This window comes from Colossoma macropomum, unplaced genomic scaffold (genome assembly GCF_904425465.1).
Source record: "Colossoma macropomum unplaced genomic scaffold, Colossoma_macropomum, whole genome shotgun sequence".
NCBI classification, from domain to species: domain Eukaryota; kingdom Metazoa; phylum Chordata; class Actinopteri; order Characiformes; family Serrasalmidae; genus Colossoma; species Colossoma macropomum.
In genome coordinates, this window is record NW_023494784.1 from 20,442,427 (window position 1) to 20,468,455 (window position 26,029).

Genomic DNA, 26,029 nt, shown 5'->3' on the forward strand with positions numbered 1-26,029 from the left:
GAACCACAAGCCGGTCCTCGTATGAACTACTAGCCAATCCCAGCGCAGGAGGCGGGGCGTTGTCGGAATACGAGTGGGAAAAAAACACAACGCGACCTGTATTATGCAGCGAGGCCAACAGATGGCGCCAAAACACTAAGTAAAAAGGCGTGATTCTCCATTCGCATCACTGTACAGAAACAAAGCATAGCACACGTTTGAACTCCACAGCCGGCACTTTTCCCCCTAAACAGTTTAGGATTAATTAATACATCATGGAACATGACGTCACGTGGTTTAATGTGATCAGAGAACCTGAACGACAATCGCTTCTTTTAAGTTCCAAATAAAACGACCGGTGTTGTTTAATGATCCTGTATATTTAAACACTCTTTACATTAATGAGCACAATCTGGAATTGGAATTAACAGTTCTGTTAAATAATAATAAGACCTGATGGCCCAGAACACTCATTTGTTGTTGCCTGAAAAAATACTGAGGGGCCAAAACTCAATTAAATGAGATATTAAGAGAGATCTTTATCTTCACATTTTTGAAAAAGACACTGCTGGTAAATGAGTGTTACACACAGACAGGCTATTGTACTGTACTGTACTGCATTGTCCTGTACTGTATTGTACTGTAATGCTCCTTCAAGGAAAACGTGGAAAGCGCTGAAAGCGAGACTGATGTTTTGACGGTTTACACTTCATTCAAGTGTCCAGTGGGCCATATATCCTTCACCTTGGCTGGCCATGCTGCTAATCACGGGTTGGAGTGGCTCCATGAGCCGCAGCTGATGCTGAGGCTCTCTCAGTCTCTTCTGCTTTCCTCCAGTTGGCGGAGCGCCCCGCGGGCCACGTGGTTTCAAGTATAAAAAACTTTGAGCGTGAGGTGGCTTCAGTGTCGTGATTGCGAGCGAGAAACCCCTAAAGGACAACATCCCTTCCTGAAGGCGCGCAGCCTACACGAGCACAGGACTCAGGACTCAGGAGTGGGAATTCCCTACAGTGCACTCAGACCAGAGAGAGAGAGAGAGAGAGAGAGAGAGGAGGAGGAGGAGGAGGAGGAGGAGGACAAATGCAAAAAACATCATTTGAATTCCAAGCGGCGAAGGAGGGAAAAAGAAGGTGTGAGACAGTGAGCAGTTTCTCGGAGAACTTCAGAAGGAACTAATACGCTAAGTCAGACCAGGAGCTGAGGGCTCTGCGAGTTTCGCTCGACCTGCACAGGCTTTCTTTTGCTTTGAGTCTTCACGCGTCGTGATCAGGAGATGCCAGCGCTGTCCCTACAAGAGAGGAGGCTTTCGTCTTTCATATCAGCTCTGTAGGAGCTGGAGCTCGAGCGTGGATGCTGGAGATCCTCGAGAGCGGCTCCATCCTGAGTAATGAGTGAAGGCGCGGCGCGTGGAGCTCTGTGTGAGAAGACAACAGCCCTCTACTGCTCCTGAGTGACATCCACGAGATCTTCCCGAGGAGGAACTAACGAGAACGAGTGTGTTTCGCTCCCTCTGCGGCTGCTTAAGCGTCTCGCGCTGCTCAGGCTGGACGGCAAACTCGCGCTGACCCCGTCCATCGGAAGCCAAAGCTGAAGTGAAGAAGAGAAAATGAGTCTGAGTTTGAGCTGCCTCGCGCTCTGCTTCGTGCTCTCCGTCCACTGGGCTCAGGCCCAGGAGTCGTGCAGCTCGTGCGGACTCGGCCGCCCGGACGACTCGGACAGAGTGGACACGGACTTCGTGGAGGCCGTCAAGAGGCACATACTGAGCCGGCTGCAGATGAGGCAGAGACCCAACATCACGCACCCCATCCCCAAGGCCGCCATGGTCACGGCGCTCAGGAAGCTCCACGCGGGCAAAGTGCGTGAGGACGGCAGGGTGGAGATACCGCACCTGGACGGCCAGGCCGCCTACGCCAACGAGGTGCAGGAGGAGACGTCGGAGATCATCAGCTTCGCAGAGTCAGGTGTGTACACAGCCGCGCGCGACAACGGGGGGTTAAGTCGTAAAGCAAAGGTCCGAATGGCCCTAGTCCGAACAGGACCGGGACTGAGCTCGGTTTAAAACAAAGAGCTGGACACTGTAGTTGTACTAGCTAAAAAAAACATCACTGAGATGATGGTTTGATTAATTATCATGTTTTATCCCTAATCGATTGGACCCTCTTTCACTTAACACAGGCAGAAAAGTAGTTCCTCTGGCGCAATGAAACGCTGAAGTGGGCGTAACACTGAAGTCGAGATGAGACTAAAACTATTTAGACTGACTTGCCTGGCAAAAGATCACTCTTCTGTGAAGCAGTTAAAGGGGAATTCATCGATTTTTTTTAAAAAAAATTCTGTGTAATGAAACCGCTAGGATGTAAACAAAGTGATTCAGAGTGTGTTGATGTGAAACAGTTCTCAAGAAACTTTCTGAGTCAGAATTATTCACAGTGGTGGTGACAGGAACCAGACGGCTGAAGACTGTAATGCCTGTAAAAGCTCTCTTACACAAAGTTATTACGTAAAAGTGGTATGAATATGCTGCCTAACGTCTGACACACTGTTTTATGACAGTTATGAGATAAAGTTCTGGCCTAAAATATATATTTTTCAAATCCGTTCATGGCGTTGTAAGGCAAAATAGTGCCCCAAAAACGTCTTTTTTCCTGCTTTACCATCATCAACATTTTATATAAAAACTCAGAAGGTGTGTAGGTTCACTGGTGATTTTAGGCAGTAAATATATGGCTGTATTTCATGCAGATGTCGTGACTCCTGGTTCCTCAGCACCACTGTAAAGAAATCTGAGCCTCTACAATGAACCGTTTCACATCAAACCACTCTTAATGACCACTGAATTATGCAGAAATTGTGAAATGGTGGATTTCCCCTTTCAAGCTTGTCCAGTAACTCTGAACTTAGCTACTAGTTAAAACAGCTCTTTTTACCAGAGATGCCCAATGACATCACAGTTCACAGTTATATCGGTATCGGCCGATTTTTGTTTCAAAACATAAATGAATATTGGACAGATGTTTAGATTGCAGGCAGTATTTAAAGGTGTATTCATTGTGCTGCTTTCTCCAAAGAGTAGATTTACAGGAGAAGGAAAAACATACTTAACTTTCAATGCAAGTTAATGTAAAAAGATTTTATTCGGTGTCATTTTGGACCATTTCGACTTCTCCATTGGTAATGAAATTTTGACACAGTATGAACGATATCTGGCATTTTCTAAATTTTTAAAAAAACTAAAAAAAGGACTAAACTGGATACACATAGCTTTGTTTTGTCAGCAACAAAATGTTACATTTATCTGTAGTGTTAATCTATGTGGATACAGTCCTACTAATTCATCACTGTCCAAAAAAAAACAAAAAATATATATATTTTTTATTTTTATTTTTCTACATCATTTGAACCCAGCAACTGTCCTTTATATTATGTACAAATTTCATGATGAATGGACCAATAGAAATGCTCCAAAATTACTTGCAAAAAATCCCATCACGTTTTTCCCTTCTCCTGTAAAGTTACTATTTTGGAGACACTTGTTTTTCGCTTGTTTGTTTTTGTGTTTTTTGGACAGTAATGAAATGAATATGTATGTGCATCAGCAGATATGTACATAAAAGTATTGGATATTGGTAGCAGCCATTCCCATATCGGTGCATCTCTACTTTTTTTTTTTTTTAAATGAAGAGTCAAGATGAATGAATCTTAACGTAACAGACTTAGCAACACAGTTGCTGGATTTCATTTGAAGAACGAACCTTTTTGCAGTTGCTTCACCGCTTATAAAAGCCCAAACCAATCTGCTGTCCATTTAGCATCCAAAGAAATATACGAGGCTCAGACAAAGAGCACACGCACATTGATACATTCATATGATAGGTATCCAGAAGATGCCTTCATTTTCTCACTCTCATCGGTAATAAAGAGTGGTAAAAAGGTTATAAGTGAGAGGTTAAGCATAACACTTTTCAAGTTGGCTCCCTTATCTCCCAGTCTCAAACACTGCACAGCACAATTAGCCTGGACAGTTTCCGAACCCCTTTCTCCACCAAGAATGATCTGAACACACTCATGACAAGGGAACAAAAGGGAGGCAATTATTGGTAGAGCACTGTGCGTTCTTGCTAAACCCAATATGTCAACATTGGGAACGAAAAAAAGAAAACAAAAGAAATCACTCAGAATAATGCATGAGACATTTGAGTCGTTGTGGGTGATGGAGGCTGGGATGGGGTGTGTGTGTGTGTGGGGAGGGGGGTGGTCCGCTCATATCGCAGTTCTGCAAAGAATGCTTTTAAAATATCAAAGCAAATCCAGGCTTCTTTGCATTTTCCCCCATTATTCATGACACCTTTGAACCTTTGAGCAGCATTGTGTCACGGAACTGGCTTTGGTCCCCGCTCTCTAGACCCCTTCTGCCTCAGGGCCAGCTGGCGCTAACCCCCAGAGTGGAGGCTGCCAGCCAGGGCATGGCTTTAGGACAAGCTCCCGAAGGCATTCTGCTTCTGAGCTGCTGAGCCTTAAGATGCGCTCTTCCAACTGCCCTGCAACTATATATGATACACAGGTGATAAGTGAGCAAATCAGTGCAGTTGTAGGCTGAGTGCTGTAAGTCATCTCAAGGGAGTACTGGATGCTTCTCTCTTTTTACTTTGTGGTGTGCAGCGTTGTTATCAGCCAGCAGGTTGGCTTATATCTCACACCCTGCTATAGGAGAGCAGAGCAGAGAGGCCTGCCAAGGTGCAGGTGAGGACAGCTGCCAGCTTCACGTCTCCGTTAACACTGTCCTATGGGCCGTTTCAGAAGGATTTGGTATCCCGTAGGCATGGAAGCGAAGCGAGAGATGTGGGCTTCTCATTTGTCGGTAACCATTCGGACTCACTGAACTCTTCATGTCCAGTCCGGCGCGGGGAATTAGGCTTTATTATTTTGACGTTATTCAGTGTGCCACTCCGTTCATAGGGTCAAAGGGTTTGCAACAGGACCTGCTCTTTCATCAAGAAATGCCAATCATACCCTGTCTGCATTGATCCCTTCGGCAAATCTTTGTTTTTTCCTGACATCGGATCCAGTTGTGGAAATTAGAGGTTACAGTGTTGGGAGATTGGCAGGAGGTCAGAATCTAATCAGACGGCAGGCCATATTCTTGGCCTTACTGATGTCCCGGCCAAGCAATTCACATGAAGCATTTCAAGCATGAGAGCAATCTCCAGTGAAGCGTTAGAATGAGCCGGCTGCTTATATGGTCAAAAGTCCAGTTACCCATGCGCTGCTTGACATTCCTCTTAAGGATTCTTGGAGGGATAAGGAGACCATTGCGGCTGCGTTGGCAAACCACCTCTGGTTTGCTGCTATCTTTGCAGTGGTGTGGAAGCGTGTGGTCTGTAGGTGTTTGAGCTGTTGAGTAATGAGTGTAGCGGATTATCAGCCGTGTTGTTTTGCTGGCAACACAGGTAGGAACACGCTGAGGCAGCTACAAGTGCAGTACATGCAGTGGCCCACCCAAGCATCAGCTGAGTCCCACAGGCTCCATCCCCCTGTCTCAAACTCTCACTTCTGGAGTGCTCAGCGTTAGCACACTGATGTGAAATCATCCAGACAATTGTACAGGATGCAAGATGCATAAATTTTACCTGAAAAAGTGCTTCAGATGGCTGAGATGTTACTATTTGGTTTTGGTTCTTAACTTGTATTTCTCTCTGTGCTTATCCTTATAAAGGAAAATTCAAAGTATAAAAAAATTTCAAAGTATAAAATTTTAAGTATAATTAAACCGTTAAGAGTTAATGGTTCATAGCAGTGGTGTTAGTAACCAGACTTCTGAAGCATTTAGTCGCTCTACAAGCTTCATCACAAGAAGCTATTACATGAAAAAGTTATGAATATGTTGCCTGATGCCAATGTTTTATGATAGTTTTAAGATGGTTTAAAACATATTTTTTTAGAATACATTCGTAGCAGGAGGGAACGTGCATGGCAAATGCTACCAAAGAAAATGTATTTTTTTCTATTTTATTACGAATTTATTATTATCAGCATTACAAATAAAATCTCAGAATACATGTGTACATTTACTCATCATTTTGAATATCAAATTTTTGATTTTGGTTATTTTGCAATTTAGACTTTTCACCCTCTTGTTACTACCACCACTGTAAATCTGAGTTGGTAAGTTTCTCTACAACATGTCACTTTACATCAAAATACTCTAAATGTATTTGAGTGCATCTCAACAACTGAATTATTGCAGTAATTTAGAAAAAAACAGTTGAATTCTTATTCATACTGCATTTATTTTAGGACCCATATGTAAGCACACATATTTTACATATTAGTTTCATTAGTAGTTACATAGTAGTCTTAGAATGAATAACTGAATAATAAGCCTATTTAAGTGGTTTCCTAAGAATAGGCACTTTAGGGAGCACTTGAACCGGTCATAGTTGGCCTATATTTTCTCAACATTGGCCCTTTAACATCAGGAACAATAACAGGAATATACTTCGAATGAGTCCTGTAAGAAAATAAAGTGTGAACGTGAGCCGATAATCAACCCATCTTTCGCCGGCCTCCCATGGAGTCGGACAGACAGTGCCGAGTGCCCATCTGTGGTCCAGCTCAGCTGAGAGTGGGCGCGCCCAATCAGAGCGTTGGCAGTGGGTCATGTGGCCACTTTCCAGACTGCACCCCACCTCCCTGCTTGGAGGGACTGTGTATACTAGTGGACATTGTTGCTCCAATACATCATTCAGTCCACTCCCCGGTGTGTATGGATGTCATTCATTTTAAGCAAAAGTTGAAGGAGTCACTGCACTACAAATATCTCTCAACAAGTGTCTTCTGAATTGTCATTTGTGCAGATTGAGTCACAACACTAGAATTCTTGTAACCAAGGGGCATAAAATAAGTTAATTGTGTTAAAAATTTACTTTTGTTACTTGTATTTGGCTACCTGACACAATGTCTTCAGGGCTTTATATTTTTGTCCCTTCTGAGCTTTAAACGTGAGCCATTTTAGGCCTGCCGAGAGGGCTGGTTTCCCTGTCAGAGACAGCAAAACGAGTCTGGACAGGGCTGAACCATTGCTACATAGGGGCAGGCAAACTGTCAGAGAAATGAGCCATCTTCGGATAGAAACTATTGACACTGACCTCACCTAATCAGTTTACAAACAAGACAATTTAACCATTTCAGCATGTGCCAGCAGCAAGCAGATCTGGTATTTCAACCAAGACAAAGATCACACAGAATATGATTAATTACACCATTCAGCACTAGGGTGACATCAGTAATTATCTTCTGCCTCAAAGGAGCAGTTAAAAAAGGAAAACAAAAGCCCAGCGTCCCAAACCTTTCAAAGTGCTGCGCTGTATTCTAAATACTGTTGTATTTAGAAAGTAGCCAGTGTCATGTAAATGGCTCTTATTTTTCCTCATCGTGCCTTTTATTTGAAGGCCACACGTTCAATGCTAGGCCATGCCACGGCTGTCTCCTAATACCTCACGGAGTGTATTATGCTGTCAGTCTCTGAGGCTCCAGGAGCTCCGGGGTTTTCACTGCACTCGCTGTGAACTCAATGAACCCCCCGGGGCAGGGCCCACCTCCACCCCTGCCCCCCTGCATCTGCAGCCCAAAGCACAAGGCCAAGTGGGCTCAGGCCCAGCGCTGCGCTGTTGCAGCCACTACTCCATCACTCTGGGTGGTATATACGAGTGCAACTGAGAGATCGTTTGAGGAATCTGGACCTGCCTGGGCTGTCATGTAATAACCAGAGCAACGTTAGACATGTAATTCCAAAATCCTCCTGAGGCATAAATAAGCGGGTATTAATCTTCAGTACTTTTTGGCACTTTCACACCACGCTTTCAGCCATGTATCAATTTAATGTCTTTGAACCCCATACACCTCACGTTATGGCATATTAGGCATAAGGCATATTAACCAATAACTACTATGAATTTCTTGGTAAACACTTTTATGAAAAACTAGTATGTGAAGTGTGTTGTTAGGAGAATAAGGTATAGAACTCTGGACCACTGATGGGTCCTTGAGAGTTTGAAGGGTTAACAAGGGAACATGTATGCTTAACCCATTAACATTCTAACAGGTCTAGACATCCATTCATAGTCTTTAATTATAACCCAGTCATTTTGGATTGTTTTCCATGTAGTTCTTGCATAATAAGTCTTAGGATGTGGACAACTGGATTAAACAAACCTCTCCTTTCTTTTCCTGTAGATGATTCAATCTCATCCAAGTCGACTCTCTACTTCATGATCTCCAATGAGGGCAACCAGAACCTGTACGTGCAGCAGGCCAACCTGTGGCTGTACTTCAAGCTCCTTCCCGGTGGGCCGGAGAAAGGCCTGCGGCGGAAGGTGACGGTGAAGGTGCACTACCAGGAGCCGTCGGTCCAGGGTGGTGGGCGCTGGCCGCTGGTGGAGAAGCGGGTGGAGCTGAAACGCAGTGGCTGGCACACCTTCCCGCTGTCTGAGGCGGTCCGGGCAGCGCTGGGCAAAGGAGGCCGGCGGCAGGACCTGGATGTGCACTGCGAGGACTGCGAGGCGGCCAGCGTGGTTCCCATTCTGGTAGACACCACTGACCCCTCACACCGGCCGTTCCTGGTAGTGCGCGCCCGGCAGGCCGACGGCAAGCACCGCATCCGGAAGCGTGGCTTGGAATGCGACGGTAACAGCGGCGGCCTGTGCTGCAGGCAGCAGTTCTACATCGACTTCCGACTCATCGGCTGGAACGACTGGATCATTGCGCCGGCCGGCTACTTCGGGAACTACTGCGAAGGCAGCTGTCCCGCCTACATGGCCGGCGTGCCTGGCTCGGCCTCCTCCTTCCACACAGCCGTGGTCAACCAGTACCGAATGAGGGGCATGAGCCCGGGCTCGGTGAACTCCTGCTGTATCCCCACCAAACTCAGCACCATGTCCATGCTCTACTTTGACGATGAGTACAACATCATCAAACGGGATGTCCCAAACATGATCGTGGAGGAATGCGGTTGCGCCTGAGGACCGTGTTGAAAGGTAGACTTTGAATTGAATCAAAGAACGATGTGACAGACATATTTATGGTCCGTGTGTACCACATGCATATAGATATTATTATATGTACACTCAGAACAAGTACAATCACGCATGTGCGTGTGTGCATGGAGCAGCGGTTCGTCAGATATGTGACAGAGGAGCGATTCGGTCCCTTCTTATGAATACAAAGGCTTTGAAACAAGAAGGGAAAAGTTATCACCAAAAGTTTATTTTTTTCTAGTTTGCCATTTCTAGAGTAAAAAAAAATGGCATGGGCCCTCTCCTCTCCAACTGTGAGGAAAGAGAGGGACATGTCTGACTTTACCTGTGACAAGCTGGTTTTGCCTATTGGTATGAGTACTTAGCAACAGCCGTTCCAAGACTCGTAAAAGCACTGACATATCAACGTCCTACACACTTCAAAACATCAGCACTTCAACAGCATTTCAAAGACAGCGACAGATTACTCCACTGAGGTGGGGTTTTCAGCAAATATGGATGATCCTCAAGGCATTCTCACTGCCATGGCTGAAACGATCAGCGGCATTGTTACATATCAGTCGGGTAGGCTAAATACAAACGGCAAACGGCCTCTTGGACGTCGGCATGCAGCAAAAACTGTTTCTCTCGCCCTGCGGATGCAAACATGTCCATGTGGCAGACCACTGAACCAAGGGAGGGAGGTCTGACAGGTGAAGTATGATGTTCTAACTGTTTGGCTGTGAACTTCAGTGGCTCATAAATGCTGTCAGCACCATGTGCTCTGTGGAGGCGTCATCATACTGACCAGCTGGCCGTACAGCACTTGCAAAAAGCGCTCGGAATGCACAATTTAAAGCACTTGCATTTTGAAATGCCTTCAAAAGAGTTCTCAAGAGGTGCACCTACCCTCATTCATAGTCCTAGTAATATAAAGTGCCGCATGAGCTATGCAATGTATAGTAACGGTGATCCACATCAGACTGAGCATTTTCTTCTGCTAATCTTTAACTCTTTATCAATACTTGAAATGTGATCTTTCGCTTGCTTTTCCAAAGCGGATGATTGTTGAAACGTTTGCACTGAAAAGTTGCGGAATTAATTAAAAGAACAAGAAAAACAAAAAAGACAAAAAAACTGCCATTGAGAAAAAGTTATTTTTATAGTAGTAAACTGAATTTTGTGAAAATGTATTTACCTTATAATGGAACCAAAGAGGCCAATATTTTAGCTATTATAATACAGTGGCAAGGCCATTACAATATGTGTAAAAAAATAATTGTTGATCCTTTTCAAGAGGCCTAATCACTGTATCAGGGTACAACAACATGGATTCCATTTTAGCCCATGTTCCTTTTGTTTTTGTTTTGTTTTGTTTTTTACTTTGTACAGCAAACTTATGGAACAGTCTTTTCACCTTTAATTCTCCAGTTTTCTATTTAATAAAACTTATTTCTAGCTGTTATTATAAAGTCAGTTAGTTAAACATATGTCATCTCTGTACAGTTTATGTAAAAATAAAAAATATGTTTTCTTAAATATTTTGTAACTTTAAAATAAATTCTTACTCTGCATCATAGTGCTTTGTTGTGGAAGTGGTTATTTGCAACATCAAAGATTATTATAATGACACTAGGGGTGGGAATCTCTAGGCACCTCACGATTCGATACGATTACGATTCAGAGGGCTGCGATGCGATTATAAAACGAGTATCGATGCATCTTGATGCATCTTTTTTTCTATATAGCATTTATATTTTCTCACTGTGTGAGCTCAAGTTTCGAGTTCAAGTTTATTTGTCACTTGCACAACATGTCAGGACATTTATGCATTGAAATGCTTGTGGTGAGGCTCAGCTAATCACTCTACAGAAAGTAAATAAGTAAAAATAAAAATACAAGAATAACCAACTGAAATATATTAAATACACAAAATATACACAAGATATATATAGAATGTAGAGACAATATACATTTTAAAGTGACTAAGTGACTCTGTGTTATTGTTATTTAAAGTGACTTGGTACTTTTAAAGCAAAGTATTTGTAATGATCCATAATGAATTTACTTCCAATATCTTTTTTAATAAAACAAATGGAAGTGATGTGGCAAGTGAACTGGAAGGCTCTCATTCAGTGCTCTTGTTTGGAGCACGAGAAGCTGCTGCTACTCATCTGCGATAAAATGCGCAGTTACGGTGTGTGTGGGGGGGGGGGTCGCTGTGTCAATAAAGTATCTTTGAGACGGGACGTGCGCAAAGCCCTGTTTCGCAACAACTGAGAATTGGCGTGCAGACTGCAGGTCACCTAGCAGCGATGCGTTATTCTCATTTATAAGCAGCGCAGTTGGTTTCCTGGTACGTTAAATCTGCAACGAGAGACTGTCAAACTGTAAAAAGTGGCGATGCTGAAGTCGCTTCTTTTTCGAATTCTTCCGTTCCACCTTAAATGGTGCCGTATTTTCATTCGGCGCCTCAGTCAGAATTTAAGGTGGAACGGGTAAATTCGAACATGAAGCTGGAGAATATGAACCGACTTCAGCCTCGGAAAACAGCGAACGATGAGAGACATTTAACTGATCTACTTCTGAGGGAAAGTTTTCTGGCGGAGATGGAGGAAAGCAGCTGTAGGCGAAGCTTAAAGCAGAGCGAAGTAAATCTGCGTTTTCATTTATATTGTTTAGCCTATACTAGGACATTATCACATACTCGACATTAAATGTTGTGGCTCCCAAGCTGGTTTGATTTTTGTTGAAAGGACAAAATGGCTCTTCTGAACATTTGTATTGTGACTCCTGATCTAACCTGGCTTTAATGCAGAGGGAGCCGGTCGGATTTCTCGCTCATCCAGTAGTGTTTTTGTTGTGTGCCGTCACAGACTGTCCGGGCGCTGCACTTCCCCACTTCCAAGTTCCGCCTTTTGCGTTCCGTCAACATTACGTCATAAATATAATATTTAGAAAATCAATTTTTGACATTTGTGAATCGATTCAGAATCGTTCATGTTTGCATCGCGATGCATCTACGAATCGATTTTTTCCCGCACCCCTAATTGACACATTGAAAAATGACAATTCAGGCACTCCTGAGCCATTGCAGTATGAGAATGAGAACGTGTCTTGTCTTCCAGCTTTGCTTCATGATGCAAGCAGATATGGTGCCAAGTATTCATGTCTCCAGTCAAGAGCACGGCAGATGCGGCAGATGTGACATACCAGTAAGCGCTTGAACAAAACATGCTGATAATATTTGTCATTCTTGGTGTCCTGTCAGCTGTGAGACTGAGGCAAAAGGATTCCCACCCTTCGACATGTAGCCACATGGTCTGATTACATCAGAATGGGTTCCCTGAAAGCCCTATCTGTGTGATGCCTTTTCTAGATCCTTGAGGCAGAGCTGTGAAAACAAGCTGGTATGCCGGAATACCTTAATCCAAAAAAAGCAGGCCTGCACACCTACCGGCAAGTGCAGTGTTTCTGCAGAATCCTAGTGCAACACTGCAAAACAAAGCAAAGCCTTCCAAAACATGCCACCCAACCCAAGGACACAGGCAGGATAATTGCCTGAAATTTAGCCTTCCCGCATCTGCCAAGTGAAGGAGATATGAGTGTTGTGTGAAATAACATGTTTGGGGTGGACTCTCAATCAAGAGAGCCAAGGAATGGGATGAGTCAGCACTGGTACTACTACTGGAGGGTGACAACTTGTTTGGTTGTGTGTGTGTGTGTGTGTGTGTGTGTGCGTGTGTGTGTGTGTGTGTGTGTGTGTGTGTGTGCATGTGTGACTATGTGTGTGTTTGACTGTATAATTTGTTTTGTGAGCAACAGAGAGAGAGAGATCATACGAGGCTGAGCTGTCTCATCATGCAGTGCAGCGTTAGCGGTGCCGGCATGGCTGCTGGAATGTTAATGACACCGTAGTTTTCCCCCCCGGCTACCTTGTGAAGCCACACACACATCCCTTCAACCATCACAGGCCAAAACACACACAGTACTGAATATGAAAGCAGCGTTAGGTCAACAAAGTTGAAAAGATTGATGGTAACATATCTCAACAAAGTTGCTTGGCTACGATGTAATAAACACGTGATGTCATGTACACCAACTAAAAAAAGACATAATTTCCATGACTTTAATGTAACATTCAGGTATCAGGCATGAATGAAAGATAACTGAAACTTGGAAATGTTTACCAAATGTTTTGGAATATAAGGTTTCCAGTGTGCTTAGAAGCCCAAAACAGACGATGAACAGATAGCATCAACCTGTCTATATACCCTCCTTACAAGTTAAGTAACATAGCAACCCTCAGGGCCTTCTAAGCCTACTGAGCCTTGAAAAGGGCAATGGAAAATGATCCAATCAGAATTTTTTTTTTCTGTGGTATCTGGGTAGATACAGTCAAGCATCCAAATTGCTTAGGAGGAGGAGCTGGAGATTGTTAGATTGACTACTAACATAATTGTGAAGAGACAACAGAAGGAACCAAATAAATTTTTTGAGTCGGACCAGTTTTGTAAGAATCCTCACTCTGGAGCTAATGCAGCTCTTTTACTGCCCTGTTGCAGCTTCATAGCAGAATTAGATTTTTAGGTCAAAATAAAATAATCCTCCTTTATAGTAAAATAAAGCTCTGCTGATCGTTCTAACACGGTTTTAACAATAAATGGTCTTAAACACTGGAGTTAATGTAAAACTGCTAATTCACCCTTTAACCCTGAAGGTTGGTGCGCAGACCGCTGGTCACCATAGCAACACAGACAACAATCTTGCCTGGCTAGTAATAAAAAAGCAAAGAGGGAGATTCAAGATGAATATAAGTAAATCGAAGACAAATGGTCTTATTTGTGTTTATAAGCACTCAGCTGGTTTCCTGAAACGTTTAATCTGCACCGAGAAACTGTCAAACACTAAAAAGTCACGAAGCTGAAGGCAATTTCTTATTCACCAGCTTCTTGTTGGACTTTTCCTGTTGTACCTTAAATGGTGCAGCGGTTACACTCTGGCACCTCAGGCACCATTTAAGGTGGAACGGGAAAACTCGAACAAGAAGCTGGGAATGAGAAGCTGACTTCTGCCTTGTAAGACATCAAACTTTTTCCAACATTTTACAAAAAACTATACTTCTTTTGCAAGTATCATGTGAGAACAGTGGCTATAGCTGAGCTAGGTTAAAGCTTAAAGCAGAGCAAAGTTCACATTTTAATATACACATATATTAGCTTATTCTAGTACAGCAGTACATACCTAGACATATTTACAGCCAAGATGGTAAAATGTACATAAAATGATTTTTGATGAAAGGACAAATGGCTCTTCTTAACATTTGAGTTGCTGACCCCTGCTCTAGGCCTTGTGAAAGTCCTAAATATGTCACTGTCTGTGAATACAAGGGGTAGCTTAACCAGGTTTCAGCCAGTTGTTAGAAATAGGAAAAAGCAGCAGCTCTATGCCAGGGCTCTTTACTGAAGGAGTCACTGTACAAGTGCTACATATAAGGTAAAATATGAAGAGTTTTATTTCAAATTGCATTTTAGATCACTTTTGAAGAATTTTCTTTTTTTATTAATTGTTTTTGGGAGTGGACTTTACACCATCTTTGTTAGGGAAATAAAGGTGTTTTCCATGATGTGTCAGTTGTTACTCTTTTCAAAAACTTGATATATACAAAATTATTACAAATGGATAGAAAGCAATTTGGAATGCAACTTTTCATATCACTGTTGTTGGAAGAAAATCTTCTATCTCCAAAATGGTAAATTTATAGGAAAAGGAAAAAAAACTTACTTTACTTTTAATGTACTTACTTAATTTACTTTTAATTTTTTCTAAGTAATTTTGGACCGTTTCTTTTGGTCCATTCATCTTTAATGTTACACACAACTTAAAAGGGCAACAGGAATCTTCAAATTATGTCAAAAACTGAAAAATGACAAAAATGGAGATACGAGGTTTTCTTCTGACAGCAGCGATATATTAACATGTGGTATAGGCTTTCAACAAAACATGAAATTTCCTTGACAAGCGTCAAATTTCTATGTTTAGGCCTAATTCTAATAGACACAGTTCCTACTGCAATGCAACCATGTGCAACGGTTGAGGCCATGGGGCTGCATTTGGCAGACATTGTGCATTGTGCTTTCAAAGTGATAGTATGAGCAAGAGTTTTAGCTCTGAACAGCATTTATAGGGGAGCTGGAGAAAATCAAAACAGGACTATAACAGAGGGATTATTCAGCTCCTGTTTACCTCACTTTCAAACGCAGCCTGACATTACGACCCCGTGTCTCCGTCCACGCAGGACTGACTGGTGCACTCTCACAAGGGGATTACGGGTTCCAGTGAAGGGCTTTAGAAGCTTGAAGGCATATTTGAGAGCCCTAATGAGCAGAAAATTCATTAATCCAATCATTCATAGCAGCCGTGCACTTTCTTTATTACACTCACAACAAATAATACAGAAAAAGCCATACATTTCGTTAAAACTGGGATTGAGTGGTGCCACTGATAAAAGTTAGGTAGGCTTATCATGTGTAACATATGTTTAACCCCTTAAACCGTGGTTGGCTCCACACTTAAGTTCCCCACTATCCTTACTACATAACTTACATATTAGTTTCATAGTACACTCTTAAAAATGAAGGTTCCTAAATGGTTCCTGGTCTGGGTGTGTGGTTCTTGGAAAAATCTTTGCCAGAGAACTTTTATATTATACGTTCTTTAAAATTTAAAAAAATGTTTTTCACAGTCACACGTCATTTGCAAAATCGTTCTTTAATAAAATCCTCCTCTATGTCATCATCTAAAAGAACCCTTTTATCTTTAAGACTGTAATTACTAAGTAATTCATAGAATTCAAGTTATTGACTAATAAGCCTCAAAATTAATAACTGAGTGAAATGTTCAGGAGTTAAATCAGGGGTGGGAACTCTGGTCCTGGAGGGGCAGCTTCCTGCACAGTTTGGTGAATTTCCCACTCAAGCGCTCCTGATTAATCTCATCACTTACTTACCAGGTGTAGTTAATGTGCTGAAGCAGGGAAATCATCAAATTGAGCTGGAACCCGTCACCCCAGCCCTCAGTTCCTCACCCCTGGGTTAAAGCCTAAATCAGGTGTCTTTAGAGCTACAAATCAGTATATGTCATTTAAGCAGATAAATTATGAAATAACAAATCGGTTCCTATCTGAGCAAAGACCGTGTTTTAAAACCTTTGGAACAACCGCCACTGGAGCAGAACTGAGCATACAAAATTTCTGGACAATGCAGCTTTGATAAACCATGCAGAGGGAGTTTCCCCAAATCATTGTAGAATAAGTAGTTAAATAATGCAGCAAATATTGCTTTTAACACACTATAATAATCTTAAGATCATTTAAAAATTATGATGCTTTAGGCTTGATTAAGACTAGAAGATGTTGTAAAAACCCAGCTGAAGATCACCATCCAACATTAGCAGACATTAAAGGACCCATATCCTACATGTTTCTTGTTTTTTTATTTTTTCACACTTATCATGTTTGTGTGGCTTTATGTACCAAAAATGAATTTGTACATGATTATTTTCCAACATCTCTTTAGAATTACACAGGCTGTTTCTGTTACTGTGACATTAAGACTAACATGTTAATGAGTTCTGTCCAGATTGGCTGTTTTGTGCCTCATTAAAAAAGCAGTTTTAACTGAAACACTCCTTATAACTTTAGTATAAATTGTTGGAGCCAAACTGCTGTGGGCTGAATAGGTATATATATATATATATAGGTAGGATACACCTTGGATAGGTCACCTTTTATGCATATATTAAAAGTGTCTTTTTAAAGGTCACAATAAAGGCATGGTCAGATTTGTAAAAATACCCTAAAGGTGATTGTGTGTATACCAGACAGTTACGGACGATCCATGTGGCTCACACAAAACATTTAGCTTGTATTATCAAATCATGTAAATGAACATGGCACCTTTACATGTTTGATTAAGCTTCACTAACTTCAGCTTTTGTTATCCCTTAGGAAACCCTGTCAAAAGGTCAAAGGGATCCAAATTAGGGAGGTCAGATAAAAACGTCCCTGCTGTTATGGAGAACACTGCTAGCTCATCGTACTTTTCTCCATCATGAATCTACAAACTCTAGATTCACACGACTGAAGAAATTCTCAAGAGAGCACTAAGTTTTCTTTGGCCGGGTGGGAAAACAACCCAAAGGTTTGTGGCTCTCTCTCCTTTGCTCCTTGCTCCTTCTCACCCCCTCCCTTCATGCTGACCTCCTGACTCCTAGAGCATTAGAGTATACTGAGGGCCACAAAGCCTTCATTTGTGTCACTCTCTACCTAGCACATGCTTGGGCTCAGAGATCGACAGGGGCCACCTCCACAGGGAGTCTATGAAGGAGTCGCTGCAATGAAAGAGCTGATAGTGCAGTGTGTGGCATGAAAAGGGCAACTGATTTGCTGCAACTGAAAGCCCATAGTTAGTCCTCCCTCTCCAATCGCTTCTGTCAGCCTGCCATCCCAGACTCAATATCCTCTGTGTGCTGTAATAAGACTGGACATCTAGTCGCGGTTGGCCTTGGCCTGGCAGTGAAACGAGGCCGGTTCGTGGCAACGCTCTGAACGATGAGGTTAGTTTAACCTTTAGACCAGAAACTCAGATGAGTAATGTTTAGTACTCTCGCCGGAGTTAAAAGTAGAAGAGGGTAAACAGCTGGCCTTTTGTTCGCCCAGGCAGAGTTTCTGCTCACATTCATGTGACGTGGTGCATGCAGAGGCTGAAACCGCTGACGGAGATGATGACAATGACGAGGGGTGAATGAAGCCGCTCTTCTGCTGTGGACTCAAGTTCAATGACAAAGCCTGTTGGCTCTCTGATCTCCCAGCACGAGGAAAGAACAGAGGAAATAAGAGCTTATTTGTGAGTTCCAACGAGTGCGCGAACGTGTGTGAGTGGGGGAATTCCATTCAGGGGGATTTCAGGTGTGGTTGCAGATTCATCTCAGACCACTTTAAAGTGAACCATCAGCATGCCTGTGCTGTTCATCAGGGCTCACTGAAGCCTCATTATTTTGCAGGTGCCTTATTGTTCTTATTGTTCCGTCTTTAAGGGGCTTTTTTTTGAGTTGGCCAAAATAGAGATGCTGACTGGGGGTGGAGGAGGCTGTCTCAAGATGCTGCTGACTCCTTCATAGAGGAGAAAAATGAGTTCTTTGTGCTGAGAAATTGATGTCAGAAAAGACATGTAAGAGAGAAGGGCAGTGGAAAGAGTAACGGAATGTCGCTTCGGGGTGACACGCCTCCTGATTAAAAGAAGCCCAGAGACAATGACACAAAGAGAGAGGCAACCTGAGCACATGGTTGTCAAGTTCTTCAACTTTGAGGGAGAAGCTTCCAGTGCAGATGAAGAAAAGGCAGAATGGGTGAGTGAGGGATAGAGGAAGATAGCTTTTCTTTCTTTATTTAATAACAGGGGCATGATAAGAATGTCCTCCCTGAACCCCAAAAAGTCAACATGTGATCAGCAGTGGAGCTCATGCCCCAATAGCCATGTGTCTCTCATCCTGAGCTGAATGACCTCATGGGAGAGTTCTAGCCATTCTAATGTCCTTCTCAGAGAAAGGCCTGAGCTGTGAATAATAAATGGTGTGTTGACGGATCTGAACTGAATGAAAACCGTGAATCGTATTGCCCTCAATATCCAGCACAGCTTTAACACTGGTGGTGGGGCTGATGGACGTTGGATGCGTTGTATTAATCGTTGGCTTAATTTGCCTGGTATATACATTTACTGCGCAAAAGCTATTTATCTGGGGAGGACACATTTATATTACAGTAAATACAAAAAACATACAAGAAGTACTGACTTAATGTATGTCAGTGTGTTGATTTAATCATTTACAAAGCTTTCCTTGAGAAATTTCAGCATTATATGCAATTATCATCCAATACCTGATTTGGCTAATCAAGCCTTCATTACTTCACTCTGTGATGGCTGGAGGCTTAAGGAGAAATCTGGAACTAAACTTTATTCTTCAACCTAGCACACAAGATATCAGTTATATTTACAAAATAATAAATCCTTGTTACTTTTTACTGTGTTTATGTTTTATTTGCATGTATTCTAAAGATATACAGTTTTTTTTAAAAGCAAAATCACATTTATTGTCAAGATAAATATCTTCAAAAAATATTCATAGGTGCCTAAGACTTTTGTACAGCACTGTATATTTTTAACAGCAGAAATAAAGCAAAAATCTACTGTATTCATCCACTGTATCTACTTAAATACAACAGATTGCTGTAAAAAATGGTGCATTGTCCAAAAACAGTCCAAAAGTAGAGACACATGTCTAGCTTCTTATCAAAGAGGTTAAAATGCTGGATTGATTCTTGTTTTGTTTTGTGTTATTCTTACCTCAAAGATATCTGGAATGTTTATATGTTTTATTATTGGAACCATGATTGTGTTTTGTGCTTAAGTTAACTAGTTCATCCTGTAGCGTCACTACAAGACAGACGTTGGCCAGCTTTGCAGTCTTGGGACTAACATAACTGTGTATAACTACTGTAATGTCTTGTGTATAAAATGTGTTTGCTAAACTATATAATGCAGCTGTAATAAATAGCCTAGTCATGCTATTGATTTTAAAAAGTTATGAATATTTGAAATCTGTCAACAGTGTATGGCATTGACTGTAAAGTATATACAGTTGACAACTGTGCTATGTAATTACAGCATTACTCTTGAAATAAGAAATAGAGTCGTTTCCCTGTAAAATTACAGTAAATCACTGAAAACTCTGATTTCAGTTGTTTACTATAAAATTAACAGAATTTTTTAACAGTGCCTTTGTCCACTTCTTAAGGTGCTAAAAAGGGTTCTTTGAAGCAATGGCTTAGAAGAAGCACTTTCCGTTCCCCAAATAACCTTTCAAAGGATGTTATTTTAATGAGGTACCTGACGTGTGTATGAAACTTTTTAAACTTTAAAGAACCTCCACATAAAGCAAAGGTGCTGTGCCAACCAAATTTTTTTACTGGAACCATATATCCTAGCCAAAAACCATTCAGGAACTTCAATTATGATCAGGATCAGTTACAGTTTAACAGTTAAAACTCCAGAAAATGACTTTAAAGATGTAAAAATGCTCAGTCAGTATCTCTGTGACTGGCATCTCATGCATTGTGACCAGAAAAATGTGAAGATCAACACGTATCAGTGCACAATGTTGCGTTCCTGGAAGGATTGACTGGAAAAAGGGAAAGATAGATTCTTCAAATTGGGAAAATGAGCACAATGTGTTGCAAACGTTTACTTTCTGTGCTTAATCTGATACAGCACATAGAGATAGAAGTCCACACAGGGCGTACACAGATGTTTATTGGGCAGCACCAGCCTCAGTCCTAGAGGAAGATGCAAAATCAAAGAGCAGGGCTGGCTGCAGGGCTAGATGGCTGTCGGACTCCAGGCTTTCCCCAGGGAGTAAAACATGAGTCAAAGTCTGTGGTTATCACTTGATTCAAATGAATTTCACAGGGCACTGAGTCGAGGAGGGGATGTGAGCCACACACAGTGTGTGATTCTCTGATGACTCTGATGATGATGCCCAGCGTGCGATAGGATCTAGACTTAATTTGAGTTTTTCCACTCTCAAAGCAAGCTTCATACAGCGCTATGCAGCATTGGAGTCGTGCCCGCGATCTACCGCCGGCTCAGTGCACACAACAAAAGACTCTGTTATATTACAGAGTTCATTGTGTGTGTGTGTGTGTGTGTGCATGTGTGTGTGTGTGTGTGAGTGTGTGAGGGTGATTTAAACTCCTATAAATACTTTAATTGTTGACATTTTCAGGTGCATGCTGAACATTCCTGAGGGCCGTGCCAGGTACCGCAGCACAGGTAACAGTTTAAGAGGACTAAGCAGAGAACGCCCTAAGGATCTGCACTAGAGCAAAGCGAATGGAAGCTGAAAGATATTCAGATGCTGTATATACAGTATGGCGCAAAAGTCAGAGACCACCCTTCATTTATTCATTTATTTCCAGGCAAATTGGGCATTAAGTACATGTTATTCACTTCAACATTAGGGTAAAAGCAGAAAATAATTATTTCACACAGAAGCCTCAACAACTAAATATGATATATTTTTTTCATTACTTAATGTGCCCATTCTTTGCCTTTATTCCGGCTTCTATACTCTCAAAAGTGCATTTTCTGCTTCTCACAATCCAAAAAATCCCAAAAACAATGAGTGATGTTGAGGTCTGGGCTCTGGGGTGTGGTGTTCCTCAGTAACAGGGGTGGAGTGTTTCTTAGTAACAGCTTCTTAACAGCTACAAATCCTTTCAGACTCACAGTGTTGAGTTGTCTTCTCACAGTGGAAGGATGGACAGTTTTGGTGGAGTCCCATTTTCTCAATATCCTCTAATAATTTTTTAAACTCCTTTTTTCAGTCAATGGCCCATATTTATCAGGCATCTCAGAGTAAAAATACTGATCTAAAGTCAGGTCTCATTAGTCTATGTCAGGGGTGGGCAACCCAAATATTAAGAAGAGCCATTTTGTCCTTTCAACGAACATTTGATGTCCATTTTACCATCTTGGCTGTAAATATGTCTCAGTATGTGCTAAAGTACTGCTAAAGGATAGACTAAAAAGTATAGTATAAAAATGCAGACTTACTTTGCTCTGCTTTAAGCTTTAACCCAACTATAGCTGCTTTTCTCACATCTCTGCCAGGATACTTCTCTGCAAAGTGAAATAGTTTCTTGTAAAATGTCTCTCAATGTTCGATTTTTTATGAAGCTGAAGTCGCTTTTCATTCGCCAGCATCTTGTTTGAATTTTCCCGTTCCACCTTAAATGGTGCCTGAGGCGCCAGAATGTAACTGCTGTCCATTCGTCTCTAAATTATCGATGCCCGTCTTAAATCTTTCTCTTTGCCATTTCATTAGCTACTAGCTATGCGAAATCATGGTCTGCATTGCTATGGTGACCAGCAGCCTACTTACCAACCTTCAAGGTGTGAATTAATAATCATACTCCAGCGTTTAAGACCATTTATTTTTAAAACTGTGTTAAAATAATTAGTAGAGCTGTATTTTATTGCAAAGGGGCATTATTTTATTTTTACCTACTAATCAAATTCTGCTGTGGAGCCGCAACAACGGAAGAAAAAGAGCCACATGGTCTATTTGGACCCCTGGTCTATTTAGTCGTATAGAGTGTATGAAATGATTCTGGATCAGTAACTAATACTCTGTGTGTGAATGTGATCTATTGTCCTTTGACTTTTCTCCTCCTAATGCTAGTGGATTATCTTATATCTAATCTCATGAGAAAGATCTTTTGAAAAAAAAATGAATAACTATTTTTTACTATATTTAATAGTAATTTTGACTGGAAATTAAATAAATATGTATGTCCAAAGGTTTGTAGACACTTGATATCCAACTTTTTTTCTCAAATTATGGGTATTAATAGCAGGTTTGGCTCCTCTTTCCAGCAGTAACAGCCTCTACTCTTTTGGAAAGGCCTTACACTAGATGTTAGAACACTGCTGTTCCACACTTTTGGACAGAAGTGCAAAAGTTAATCCTGAAAATCAAAGCAATGGCTGCACTTAGCTGTAGCAGTCTTTGTTTACTTTTAAAGGCATTCTTAGAATAACCCAGGCACTAATGCAGTAAGCATTAGTGCAGCACCTCCAGAGCGCCTGTGCAAACTTTGTGAACTGCTATGCCAGAGAGAAAATCCCCTGGCCTGCTTCATTCATTAATAAGGAGGTGGCACTCGTAATGGGCCTGTGAACTGACTTGTTTACCTACCACTCTACTGTAACTAAAGCCCTAAAACCACTGCCAAGCCTTACTCCCACTTGGGATTTACAAACCGCATGTCAATGTTTAATGCCTCTTTTTCAATGCTGTGATGATGACATGAGCCATTTGCCCAAAAAAGGTGCCTTTGGGGCGTGGGTTGCTAAGTCGAGCATGACTGAGGTAATGGCCGTGGATTCCACTTGTCTTACCTAATGCCCCGTGGCAGGGAATAATGTCTATGTTCTATCAGCCACTTCCTGATGTTGACCACATGTGTATCAGTTGATGTAAGGGCCAGTGACCACGCTGCTGAGTACCAGCCCAGAGGCGAGATTAGATTGGGGAGCGGAGGGAAACTCAGGCAAAGCGGGGGCTGCTGGGAGAGATAGGCAGCCCCTCTCCGGTCCACAGCCCGGCTGGGCGGAACTCCGCTCAGGACTCGGGAGCGGCCGCCGCTCGCTGTACAATCGTTCATGAGTCATAGATACTCCACCGAAGAGACGGAAGAGCCTTCAAACAGAAATGGAGCCACCATAGGAGTGTAGGACAAGTGTGTGAGGAAAGCCAGATGTGGTGGGTATCTGATGAAATGCTATGTTTAGGGTGGAGTAGGCCTGTGGGATCTGTGGATTAGAGGTAATCTTTGGAATGCCATAGGTATGTCTCATTCTAAATAAAGCAACCGTCTGTCTCGCACCACCAATGCTACCGGCATGAGGTGAGACCTAATTTGAGGCATTTAGCATATTTAAGCTGTAAATCATTTCTCCAATTTATGGCTATGATTCAGTTAGGAGGAAGCGTTTCTGTTTTCTTTTCTATCTGAAGGTGCTTTTAGGGGGAAAGCCCCCATTAGCACACCTTATTAACACTTTTATTGCAGAATACATTTTACAAATGGAGTAATTAATGAGTAATTAATGAATACTGGTAATGTTACACAATTAATACAGTCAAAATTTCAGTGAGGTCTATTTTGCAGAAAGTGACCTGTGTCAGAGGAAATATACTAAATGCTGAAAGTGTGTTAGATCAACTGCCAATTTCTCTTTTAAGTTTTTTTTTTTGTTTTTTTGTTTTTTTTTACCAAATCATTGCTCCTTTTCTACCTATTCATAACTGGTATTTATTTTTTCCTTTCATTTGTTCATTTCTCATCTCTCCTTTATTTCATAAACTGTTATTACTGTTCCACAAAGTGATTTGACTGTTACCCTGTTTAATTACATTACATGAATTGTTAAACTATTTATTTACTTATTTATTTTTGACTGAAAATACTTGCTGAAAGCTATACTAAACCAGGTCATAGTTTCATACTGATCTTTAATTTATCACTTTCTGTGCTTGTCTCTTCTTCTCTCTTGCTTCTCGGTTACTGATAAAGTATTTGTTAAACATGTGTTATAAAAGTCTGTCTTTGCCAAACCCCAGCTAACGGGAAGCTAGGCTACCTCTTACAGTTAATGAGGCAAATTACAGTCTGAGATATGTTGATTTCTCAATTTTGTTACATGTTACTTTTCGACCAATATGCTAGTTAACAGTGAACTTCCTTGTGATGTTTATAGCTCAGTATGTGCATGTTATGAGTAGGTAACACAATAGAACTTTCAGCTAATCGCTAATAAAGCCAACTAAACGAGTTATGAGGTTTGCATTTTACAAGCATAATCTGTTTGATTACCTCATAAACCCTCACATTTTTGTCATAACTATGTCATATGTTAGCCTAGAGTATTTGTGATGCATACCTGAACGTCTCAAGAAGTCAAAGTAGTGTAGTGTCTCATACAGAGATAAACATAGTGGGCAGTTAAGTCTATGGCTAAACCATAACTGTTGGGAGGTCAACTGAAAACCAGTCACTGCTGTCTGTGTAGTCTCGCTGCTGTTTCCGTTTCCCTTTGGAAACTGTTGATGACCTCAGTCAGAGGCTTGGCATCCTCAAGCTAGTTATGAACATGACGGGCACTGATAATGAACTGAAGGGAGTTCTTTCTTTGCCACTGTCCCTTCTGGCTGGCTCACTGGGGCTTGGACCTGGTTTTCTGTTAAACTGCTTTGGAAACATGTCTGTTGTAAAAAGTGCTATATAAATAAAATTTTACCTGACTTGACGTGGCTTGAAGGCTTGAGGCAATGACAGACAGCAACAGAGGGCTGAGAAAATAAGGTGGAGTTTGGCGTAGAACATAAGAATTGAGTGTAATGATTTTGATTGGCCATAATACAGTGACAGTGCTCACAGAAAAAATCAAATTTCATTATTATAAATTATGGCTTATTAAATATTCCATCCCCTTTGATTTTATGGGTCTCACATATCCGTGGCTACATCCCAGAGTAGACTGCCAGACTGATACTGTTTCCACATATGTGAAAAAAGTCCTTATGAAACTACCAAGGTCTGGACCTAGGTGTCCTCATAGCTAGTTATGGCCATGTCATCTATGTCTGTTATAGTGAGTTTTGAGACAGTATAATTATTTTAGATATTTGTGTGAATGTGGAGGGACGGGTGTCAGGATGATCACATGTCAAAGTCAAAATGAAAAGTTCACTTTAAAATGTGATCCTAGAAAGAATCATTGTTCAGAAATGAAATGTGGGCCAAATGAAGTAAATGTTAATAATATTGACACAATATAAAGAACAATGAGTGAATTAAATATTTATATGACTGTGTTGCTCAAGATTTAGATAAGCTACTTCTCATTTCAGAAGATACCTTCTCTGAGTTAGATCACATGACTAATAACATAATGAACCGTATTAATAAAAAAAATGCTAAAGAACACATCACAGTAGGTAAAAATACAGTACCTGTAAGTACAGTACTTCAGCTTTATATTTATTGAATCATCATTTATAAACTAAATTCTTATCTGAAATGAAACTCAATACAGTTGTGTGCATAATTACAGAATATGCTTAAATTTTAAATTCATTAATTATGGTTTCCAGTTTATGTTTGTTATTAGTCCTTTTTAAAAGAGTGTTATTTATTATTGATTAAAATTATTCTGAGATAAAACAAAAAAAATGGGCTTGTTAAGAACCCAAGTGGGCTTAAAGGGTACTGGGGGCCAATTTAAGTTTTCATCATTTCATCAGTTCTTTATTGTTGTTATTATTATTGCTCTTTTTAAACTACATCATGTAAAACTTGCTTAAGTCAAAAGAGAGATTAATCATTTGATAATAAGTTGTCACTAAAAATTCCATAT

General features: G+C 41.3%; 1 protein-coding gene across 1 annotated transcript; it reads left to right on the forward strand.

Moving 5' to 3' along the window:
- The first annotated feature begins 833 nt into the window (after positions 1-833).
- inhbb (inhibin subunit beta B) lies at positions 834-9,504 on the forward strand. Its single transcript, XM_036573533.1, has 2 exons — positions 834-1,940; positions 8,212-9,504. The coding sequence occupies exons 1-2, from the start codon at positions 1,586-1,588 to the stop codon at positions 8,994-8,996; spliced, it is 1,140 nt and encodes a 379-aa protein (XP_036429426.1). The 5' UTR covers positions 834-1,585; the 3' UTR covers positions 8,997-9,504.
- The last annotated feature ends 16,525 nt before the right edge of the window (positions 9,505-26,029 follow it).

Bases quoted from the DNA above. Each gene is read 5' to 3' on its own strand.
- inhbb (XM_036573533.1), top strand. From the start codon at position 1,586: ATGAGTCTGAGTTTGAGCTGCCTCGCGCTCTGCTTCGTGCTCTCCGTC. The intron at 1,941-8,211 runs GTGTGTACACAG...CTTTTCCTGTAG, and splicing joins CATCAGCTTCGCAGAGTCAG to ATGATTCAATCTCATCCAAG.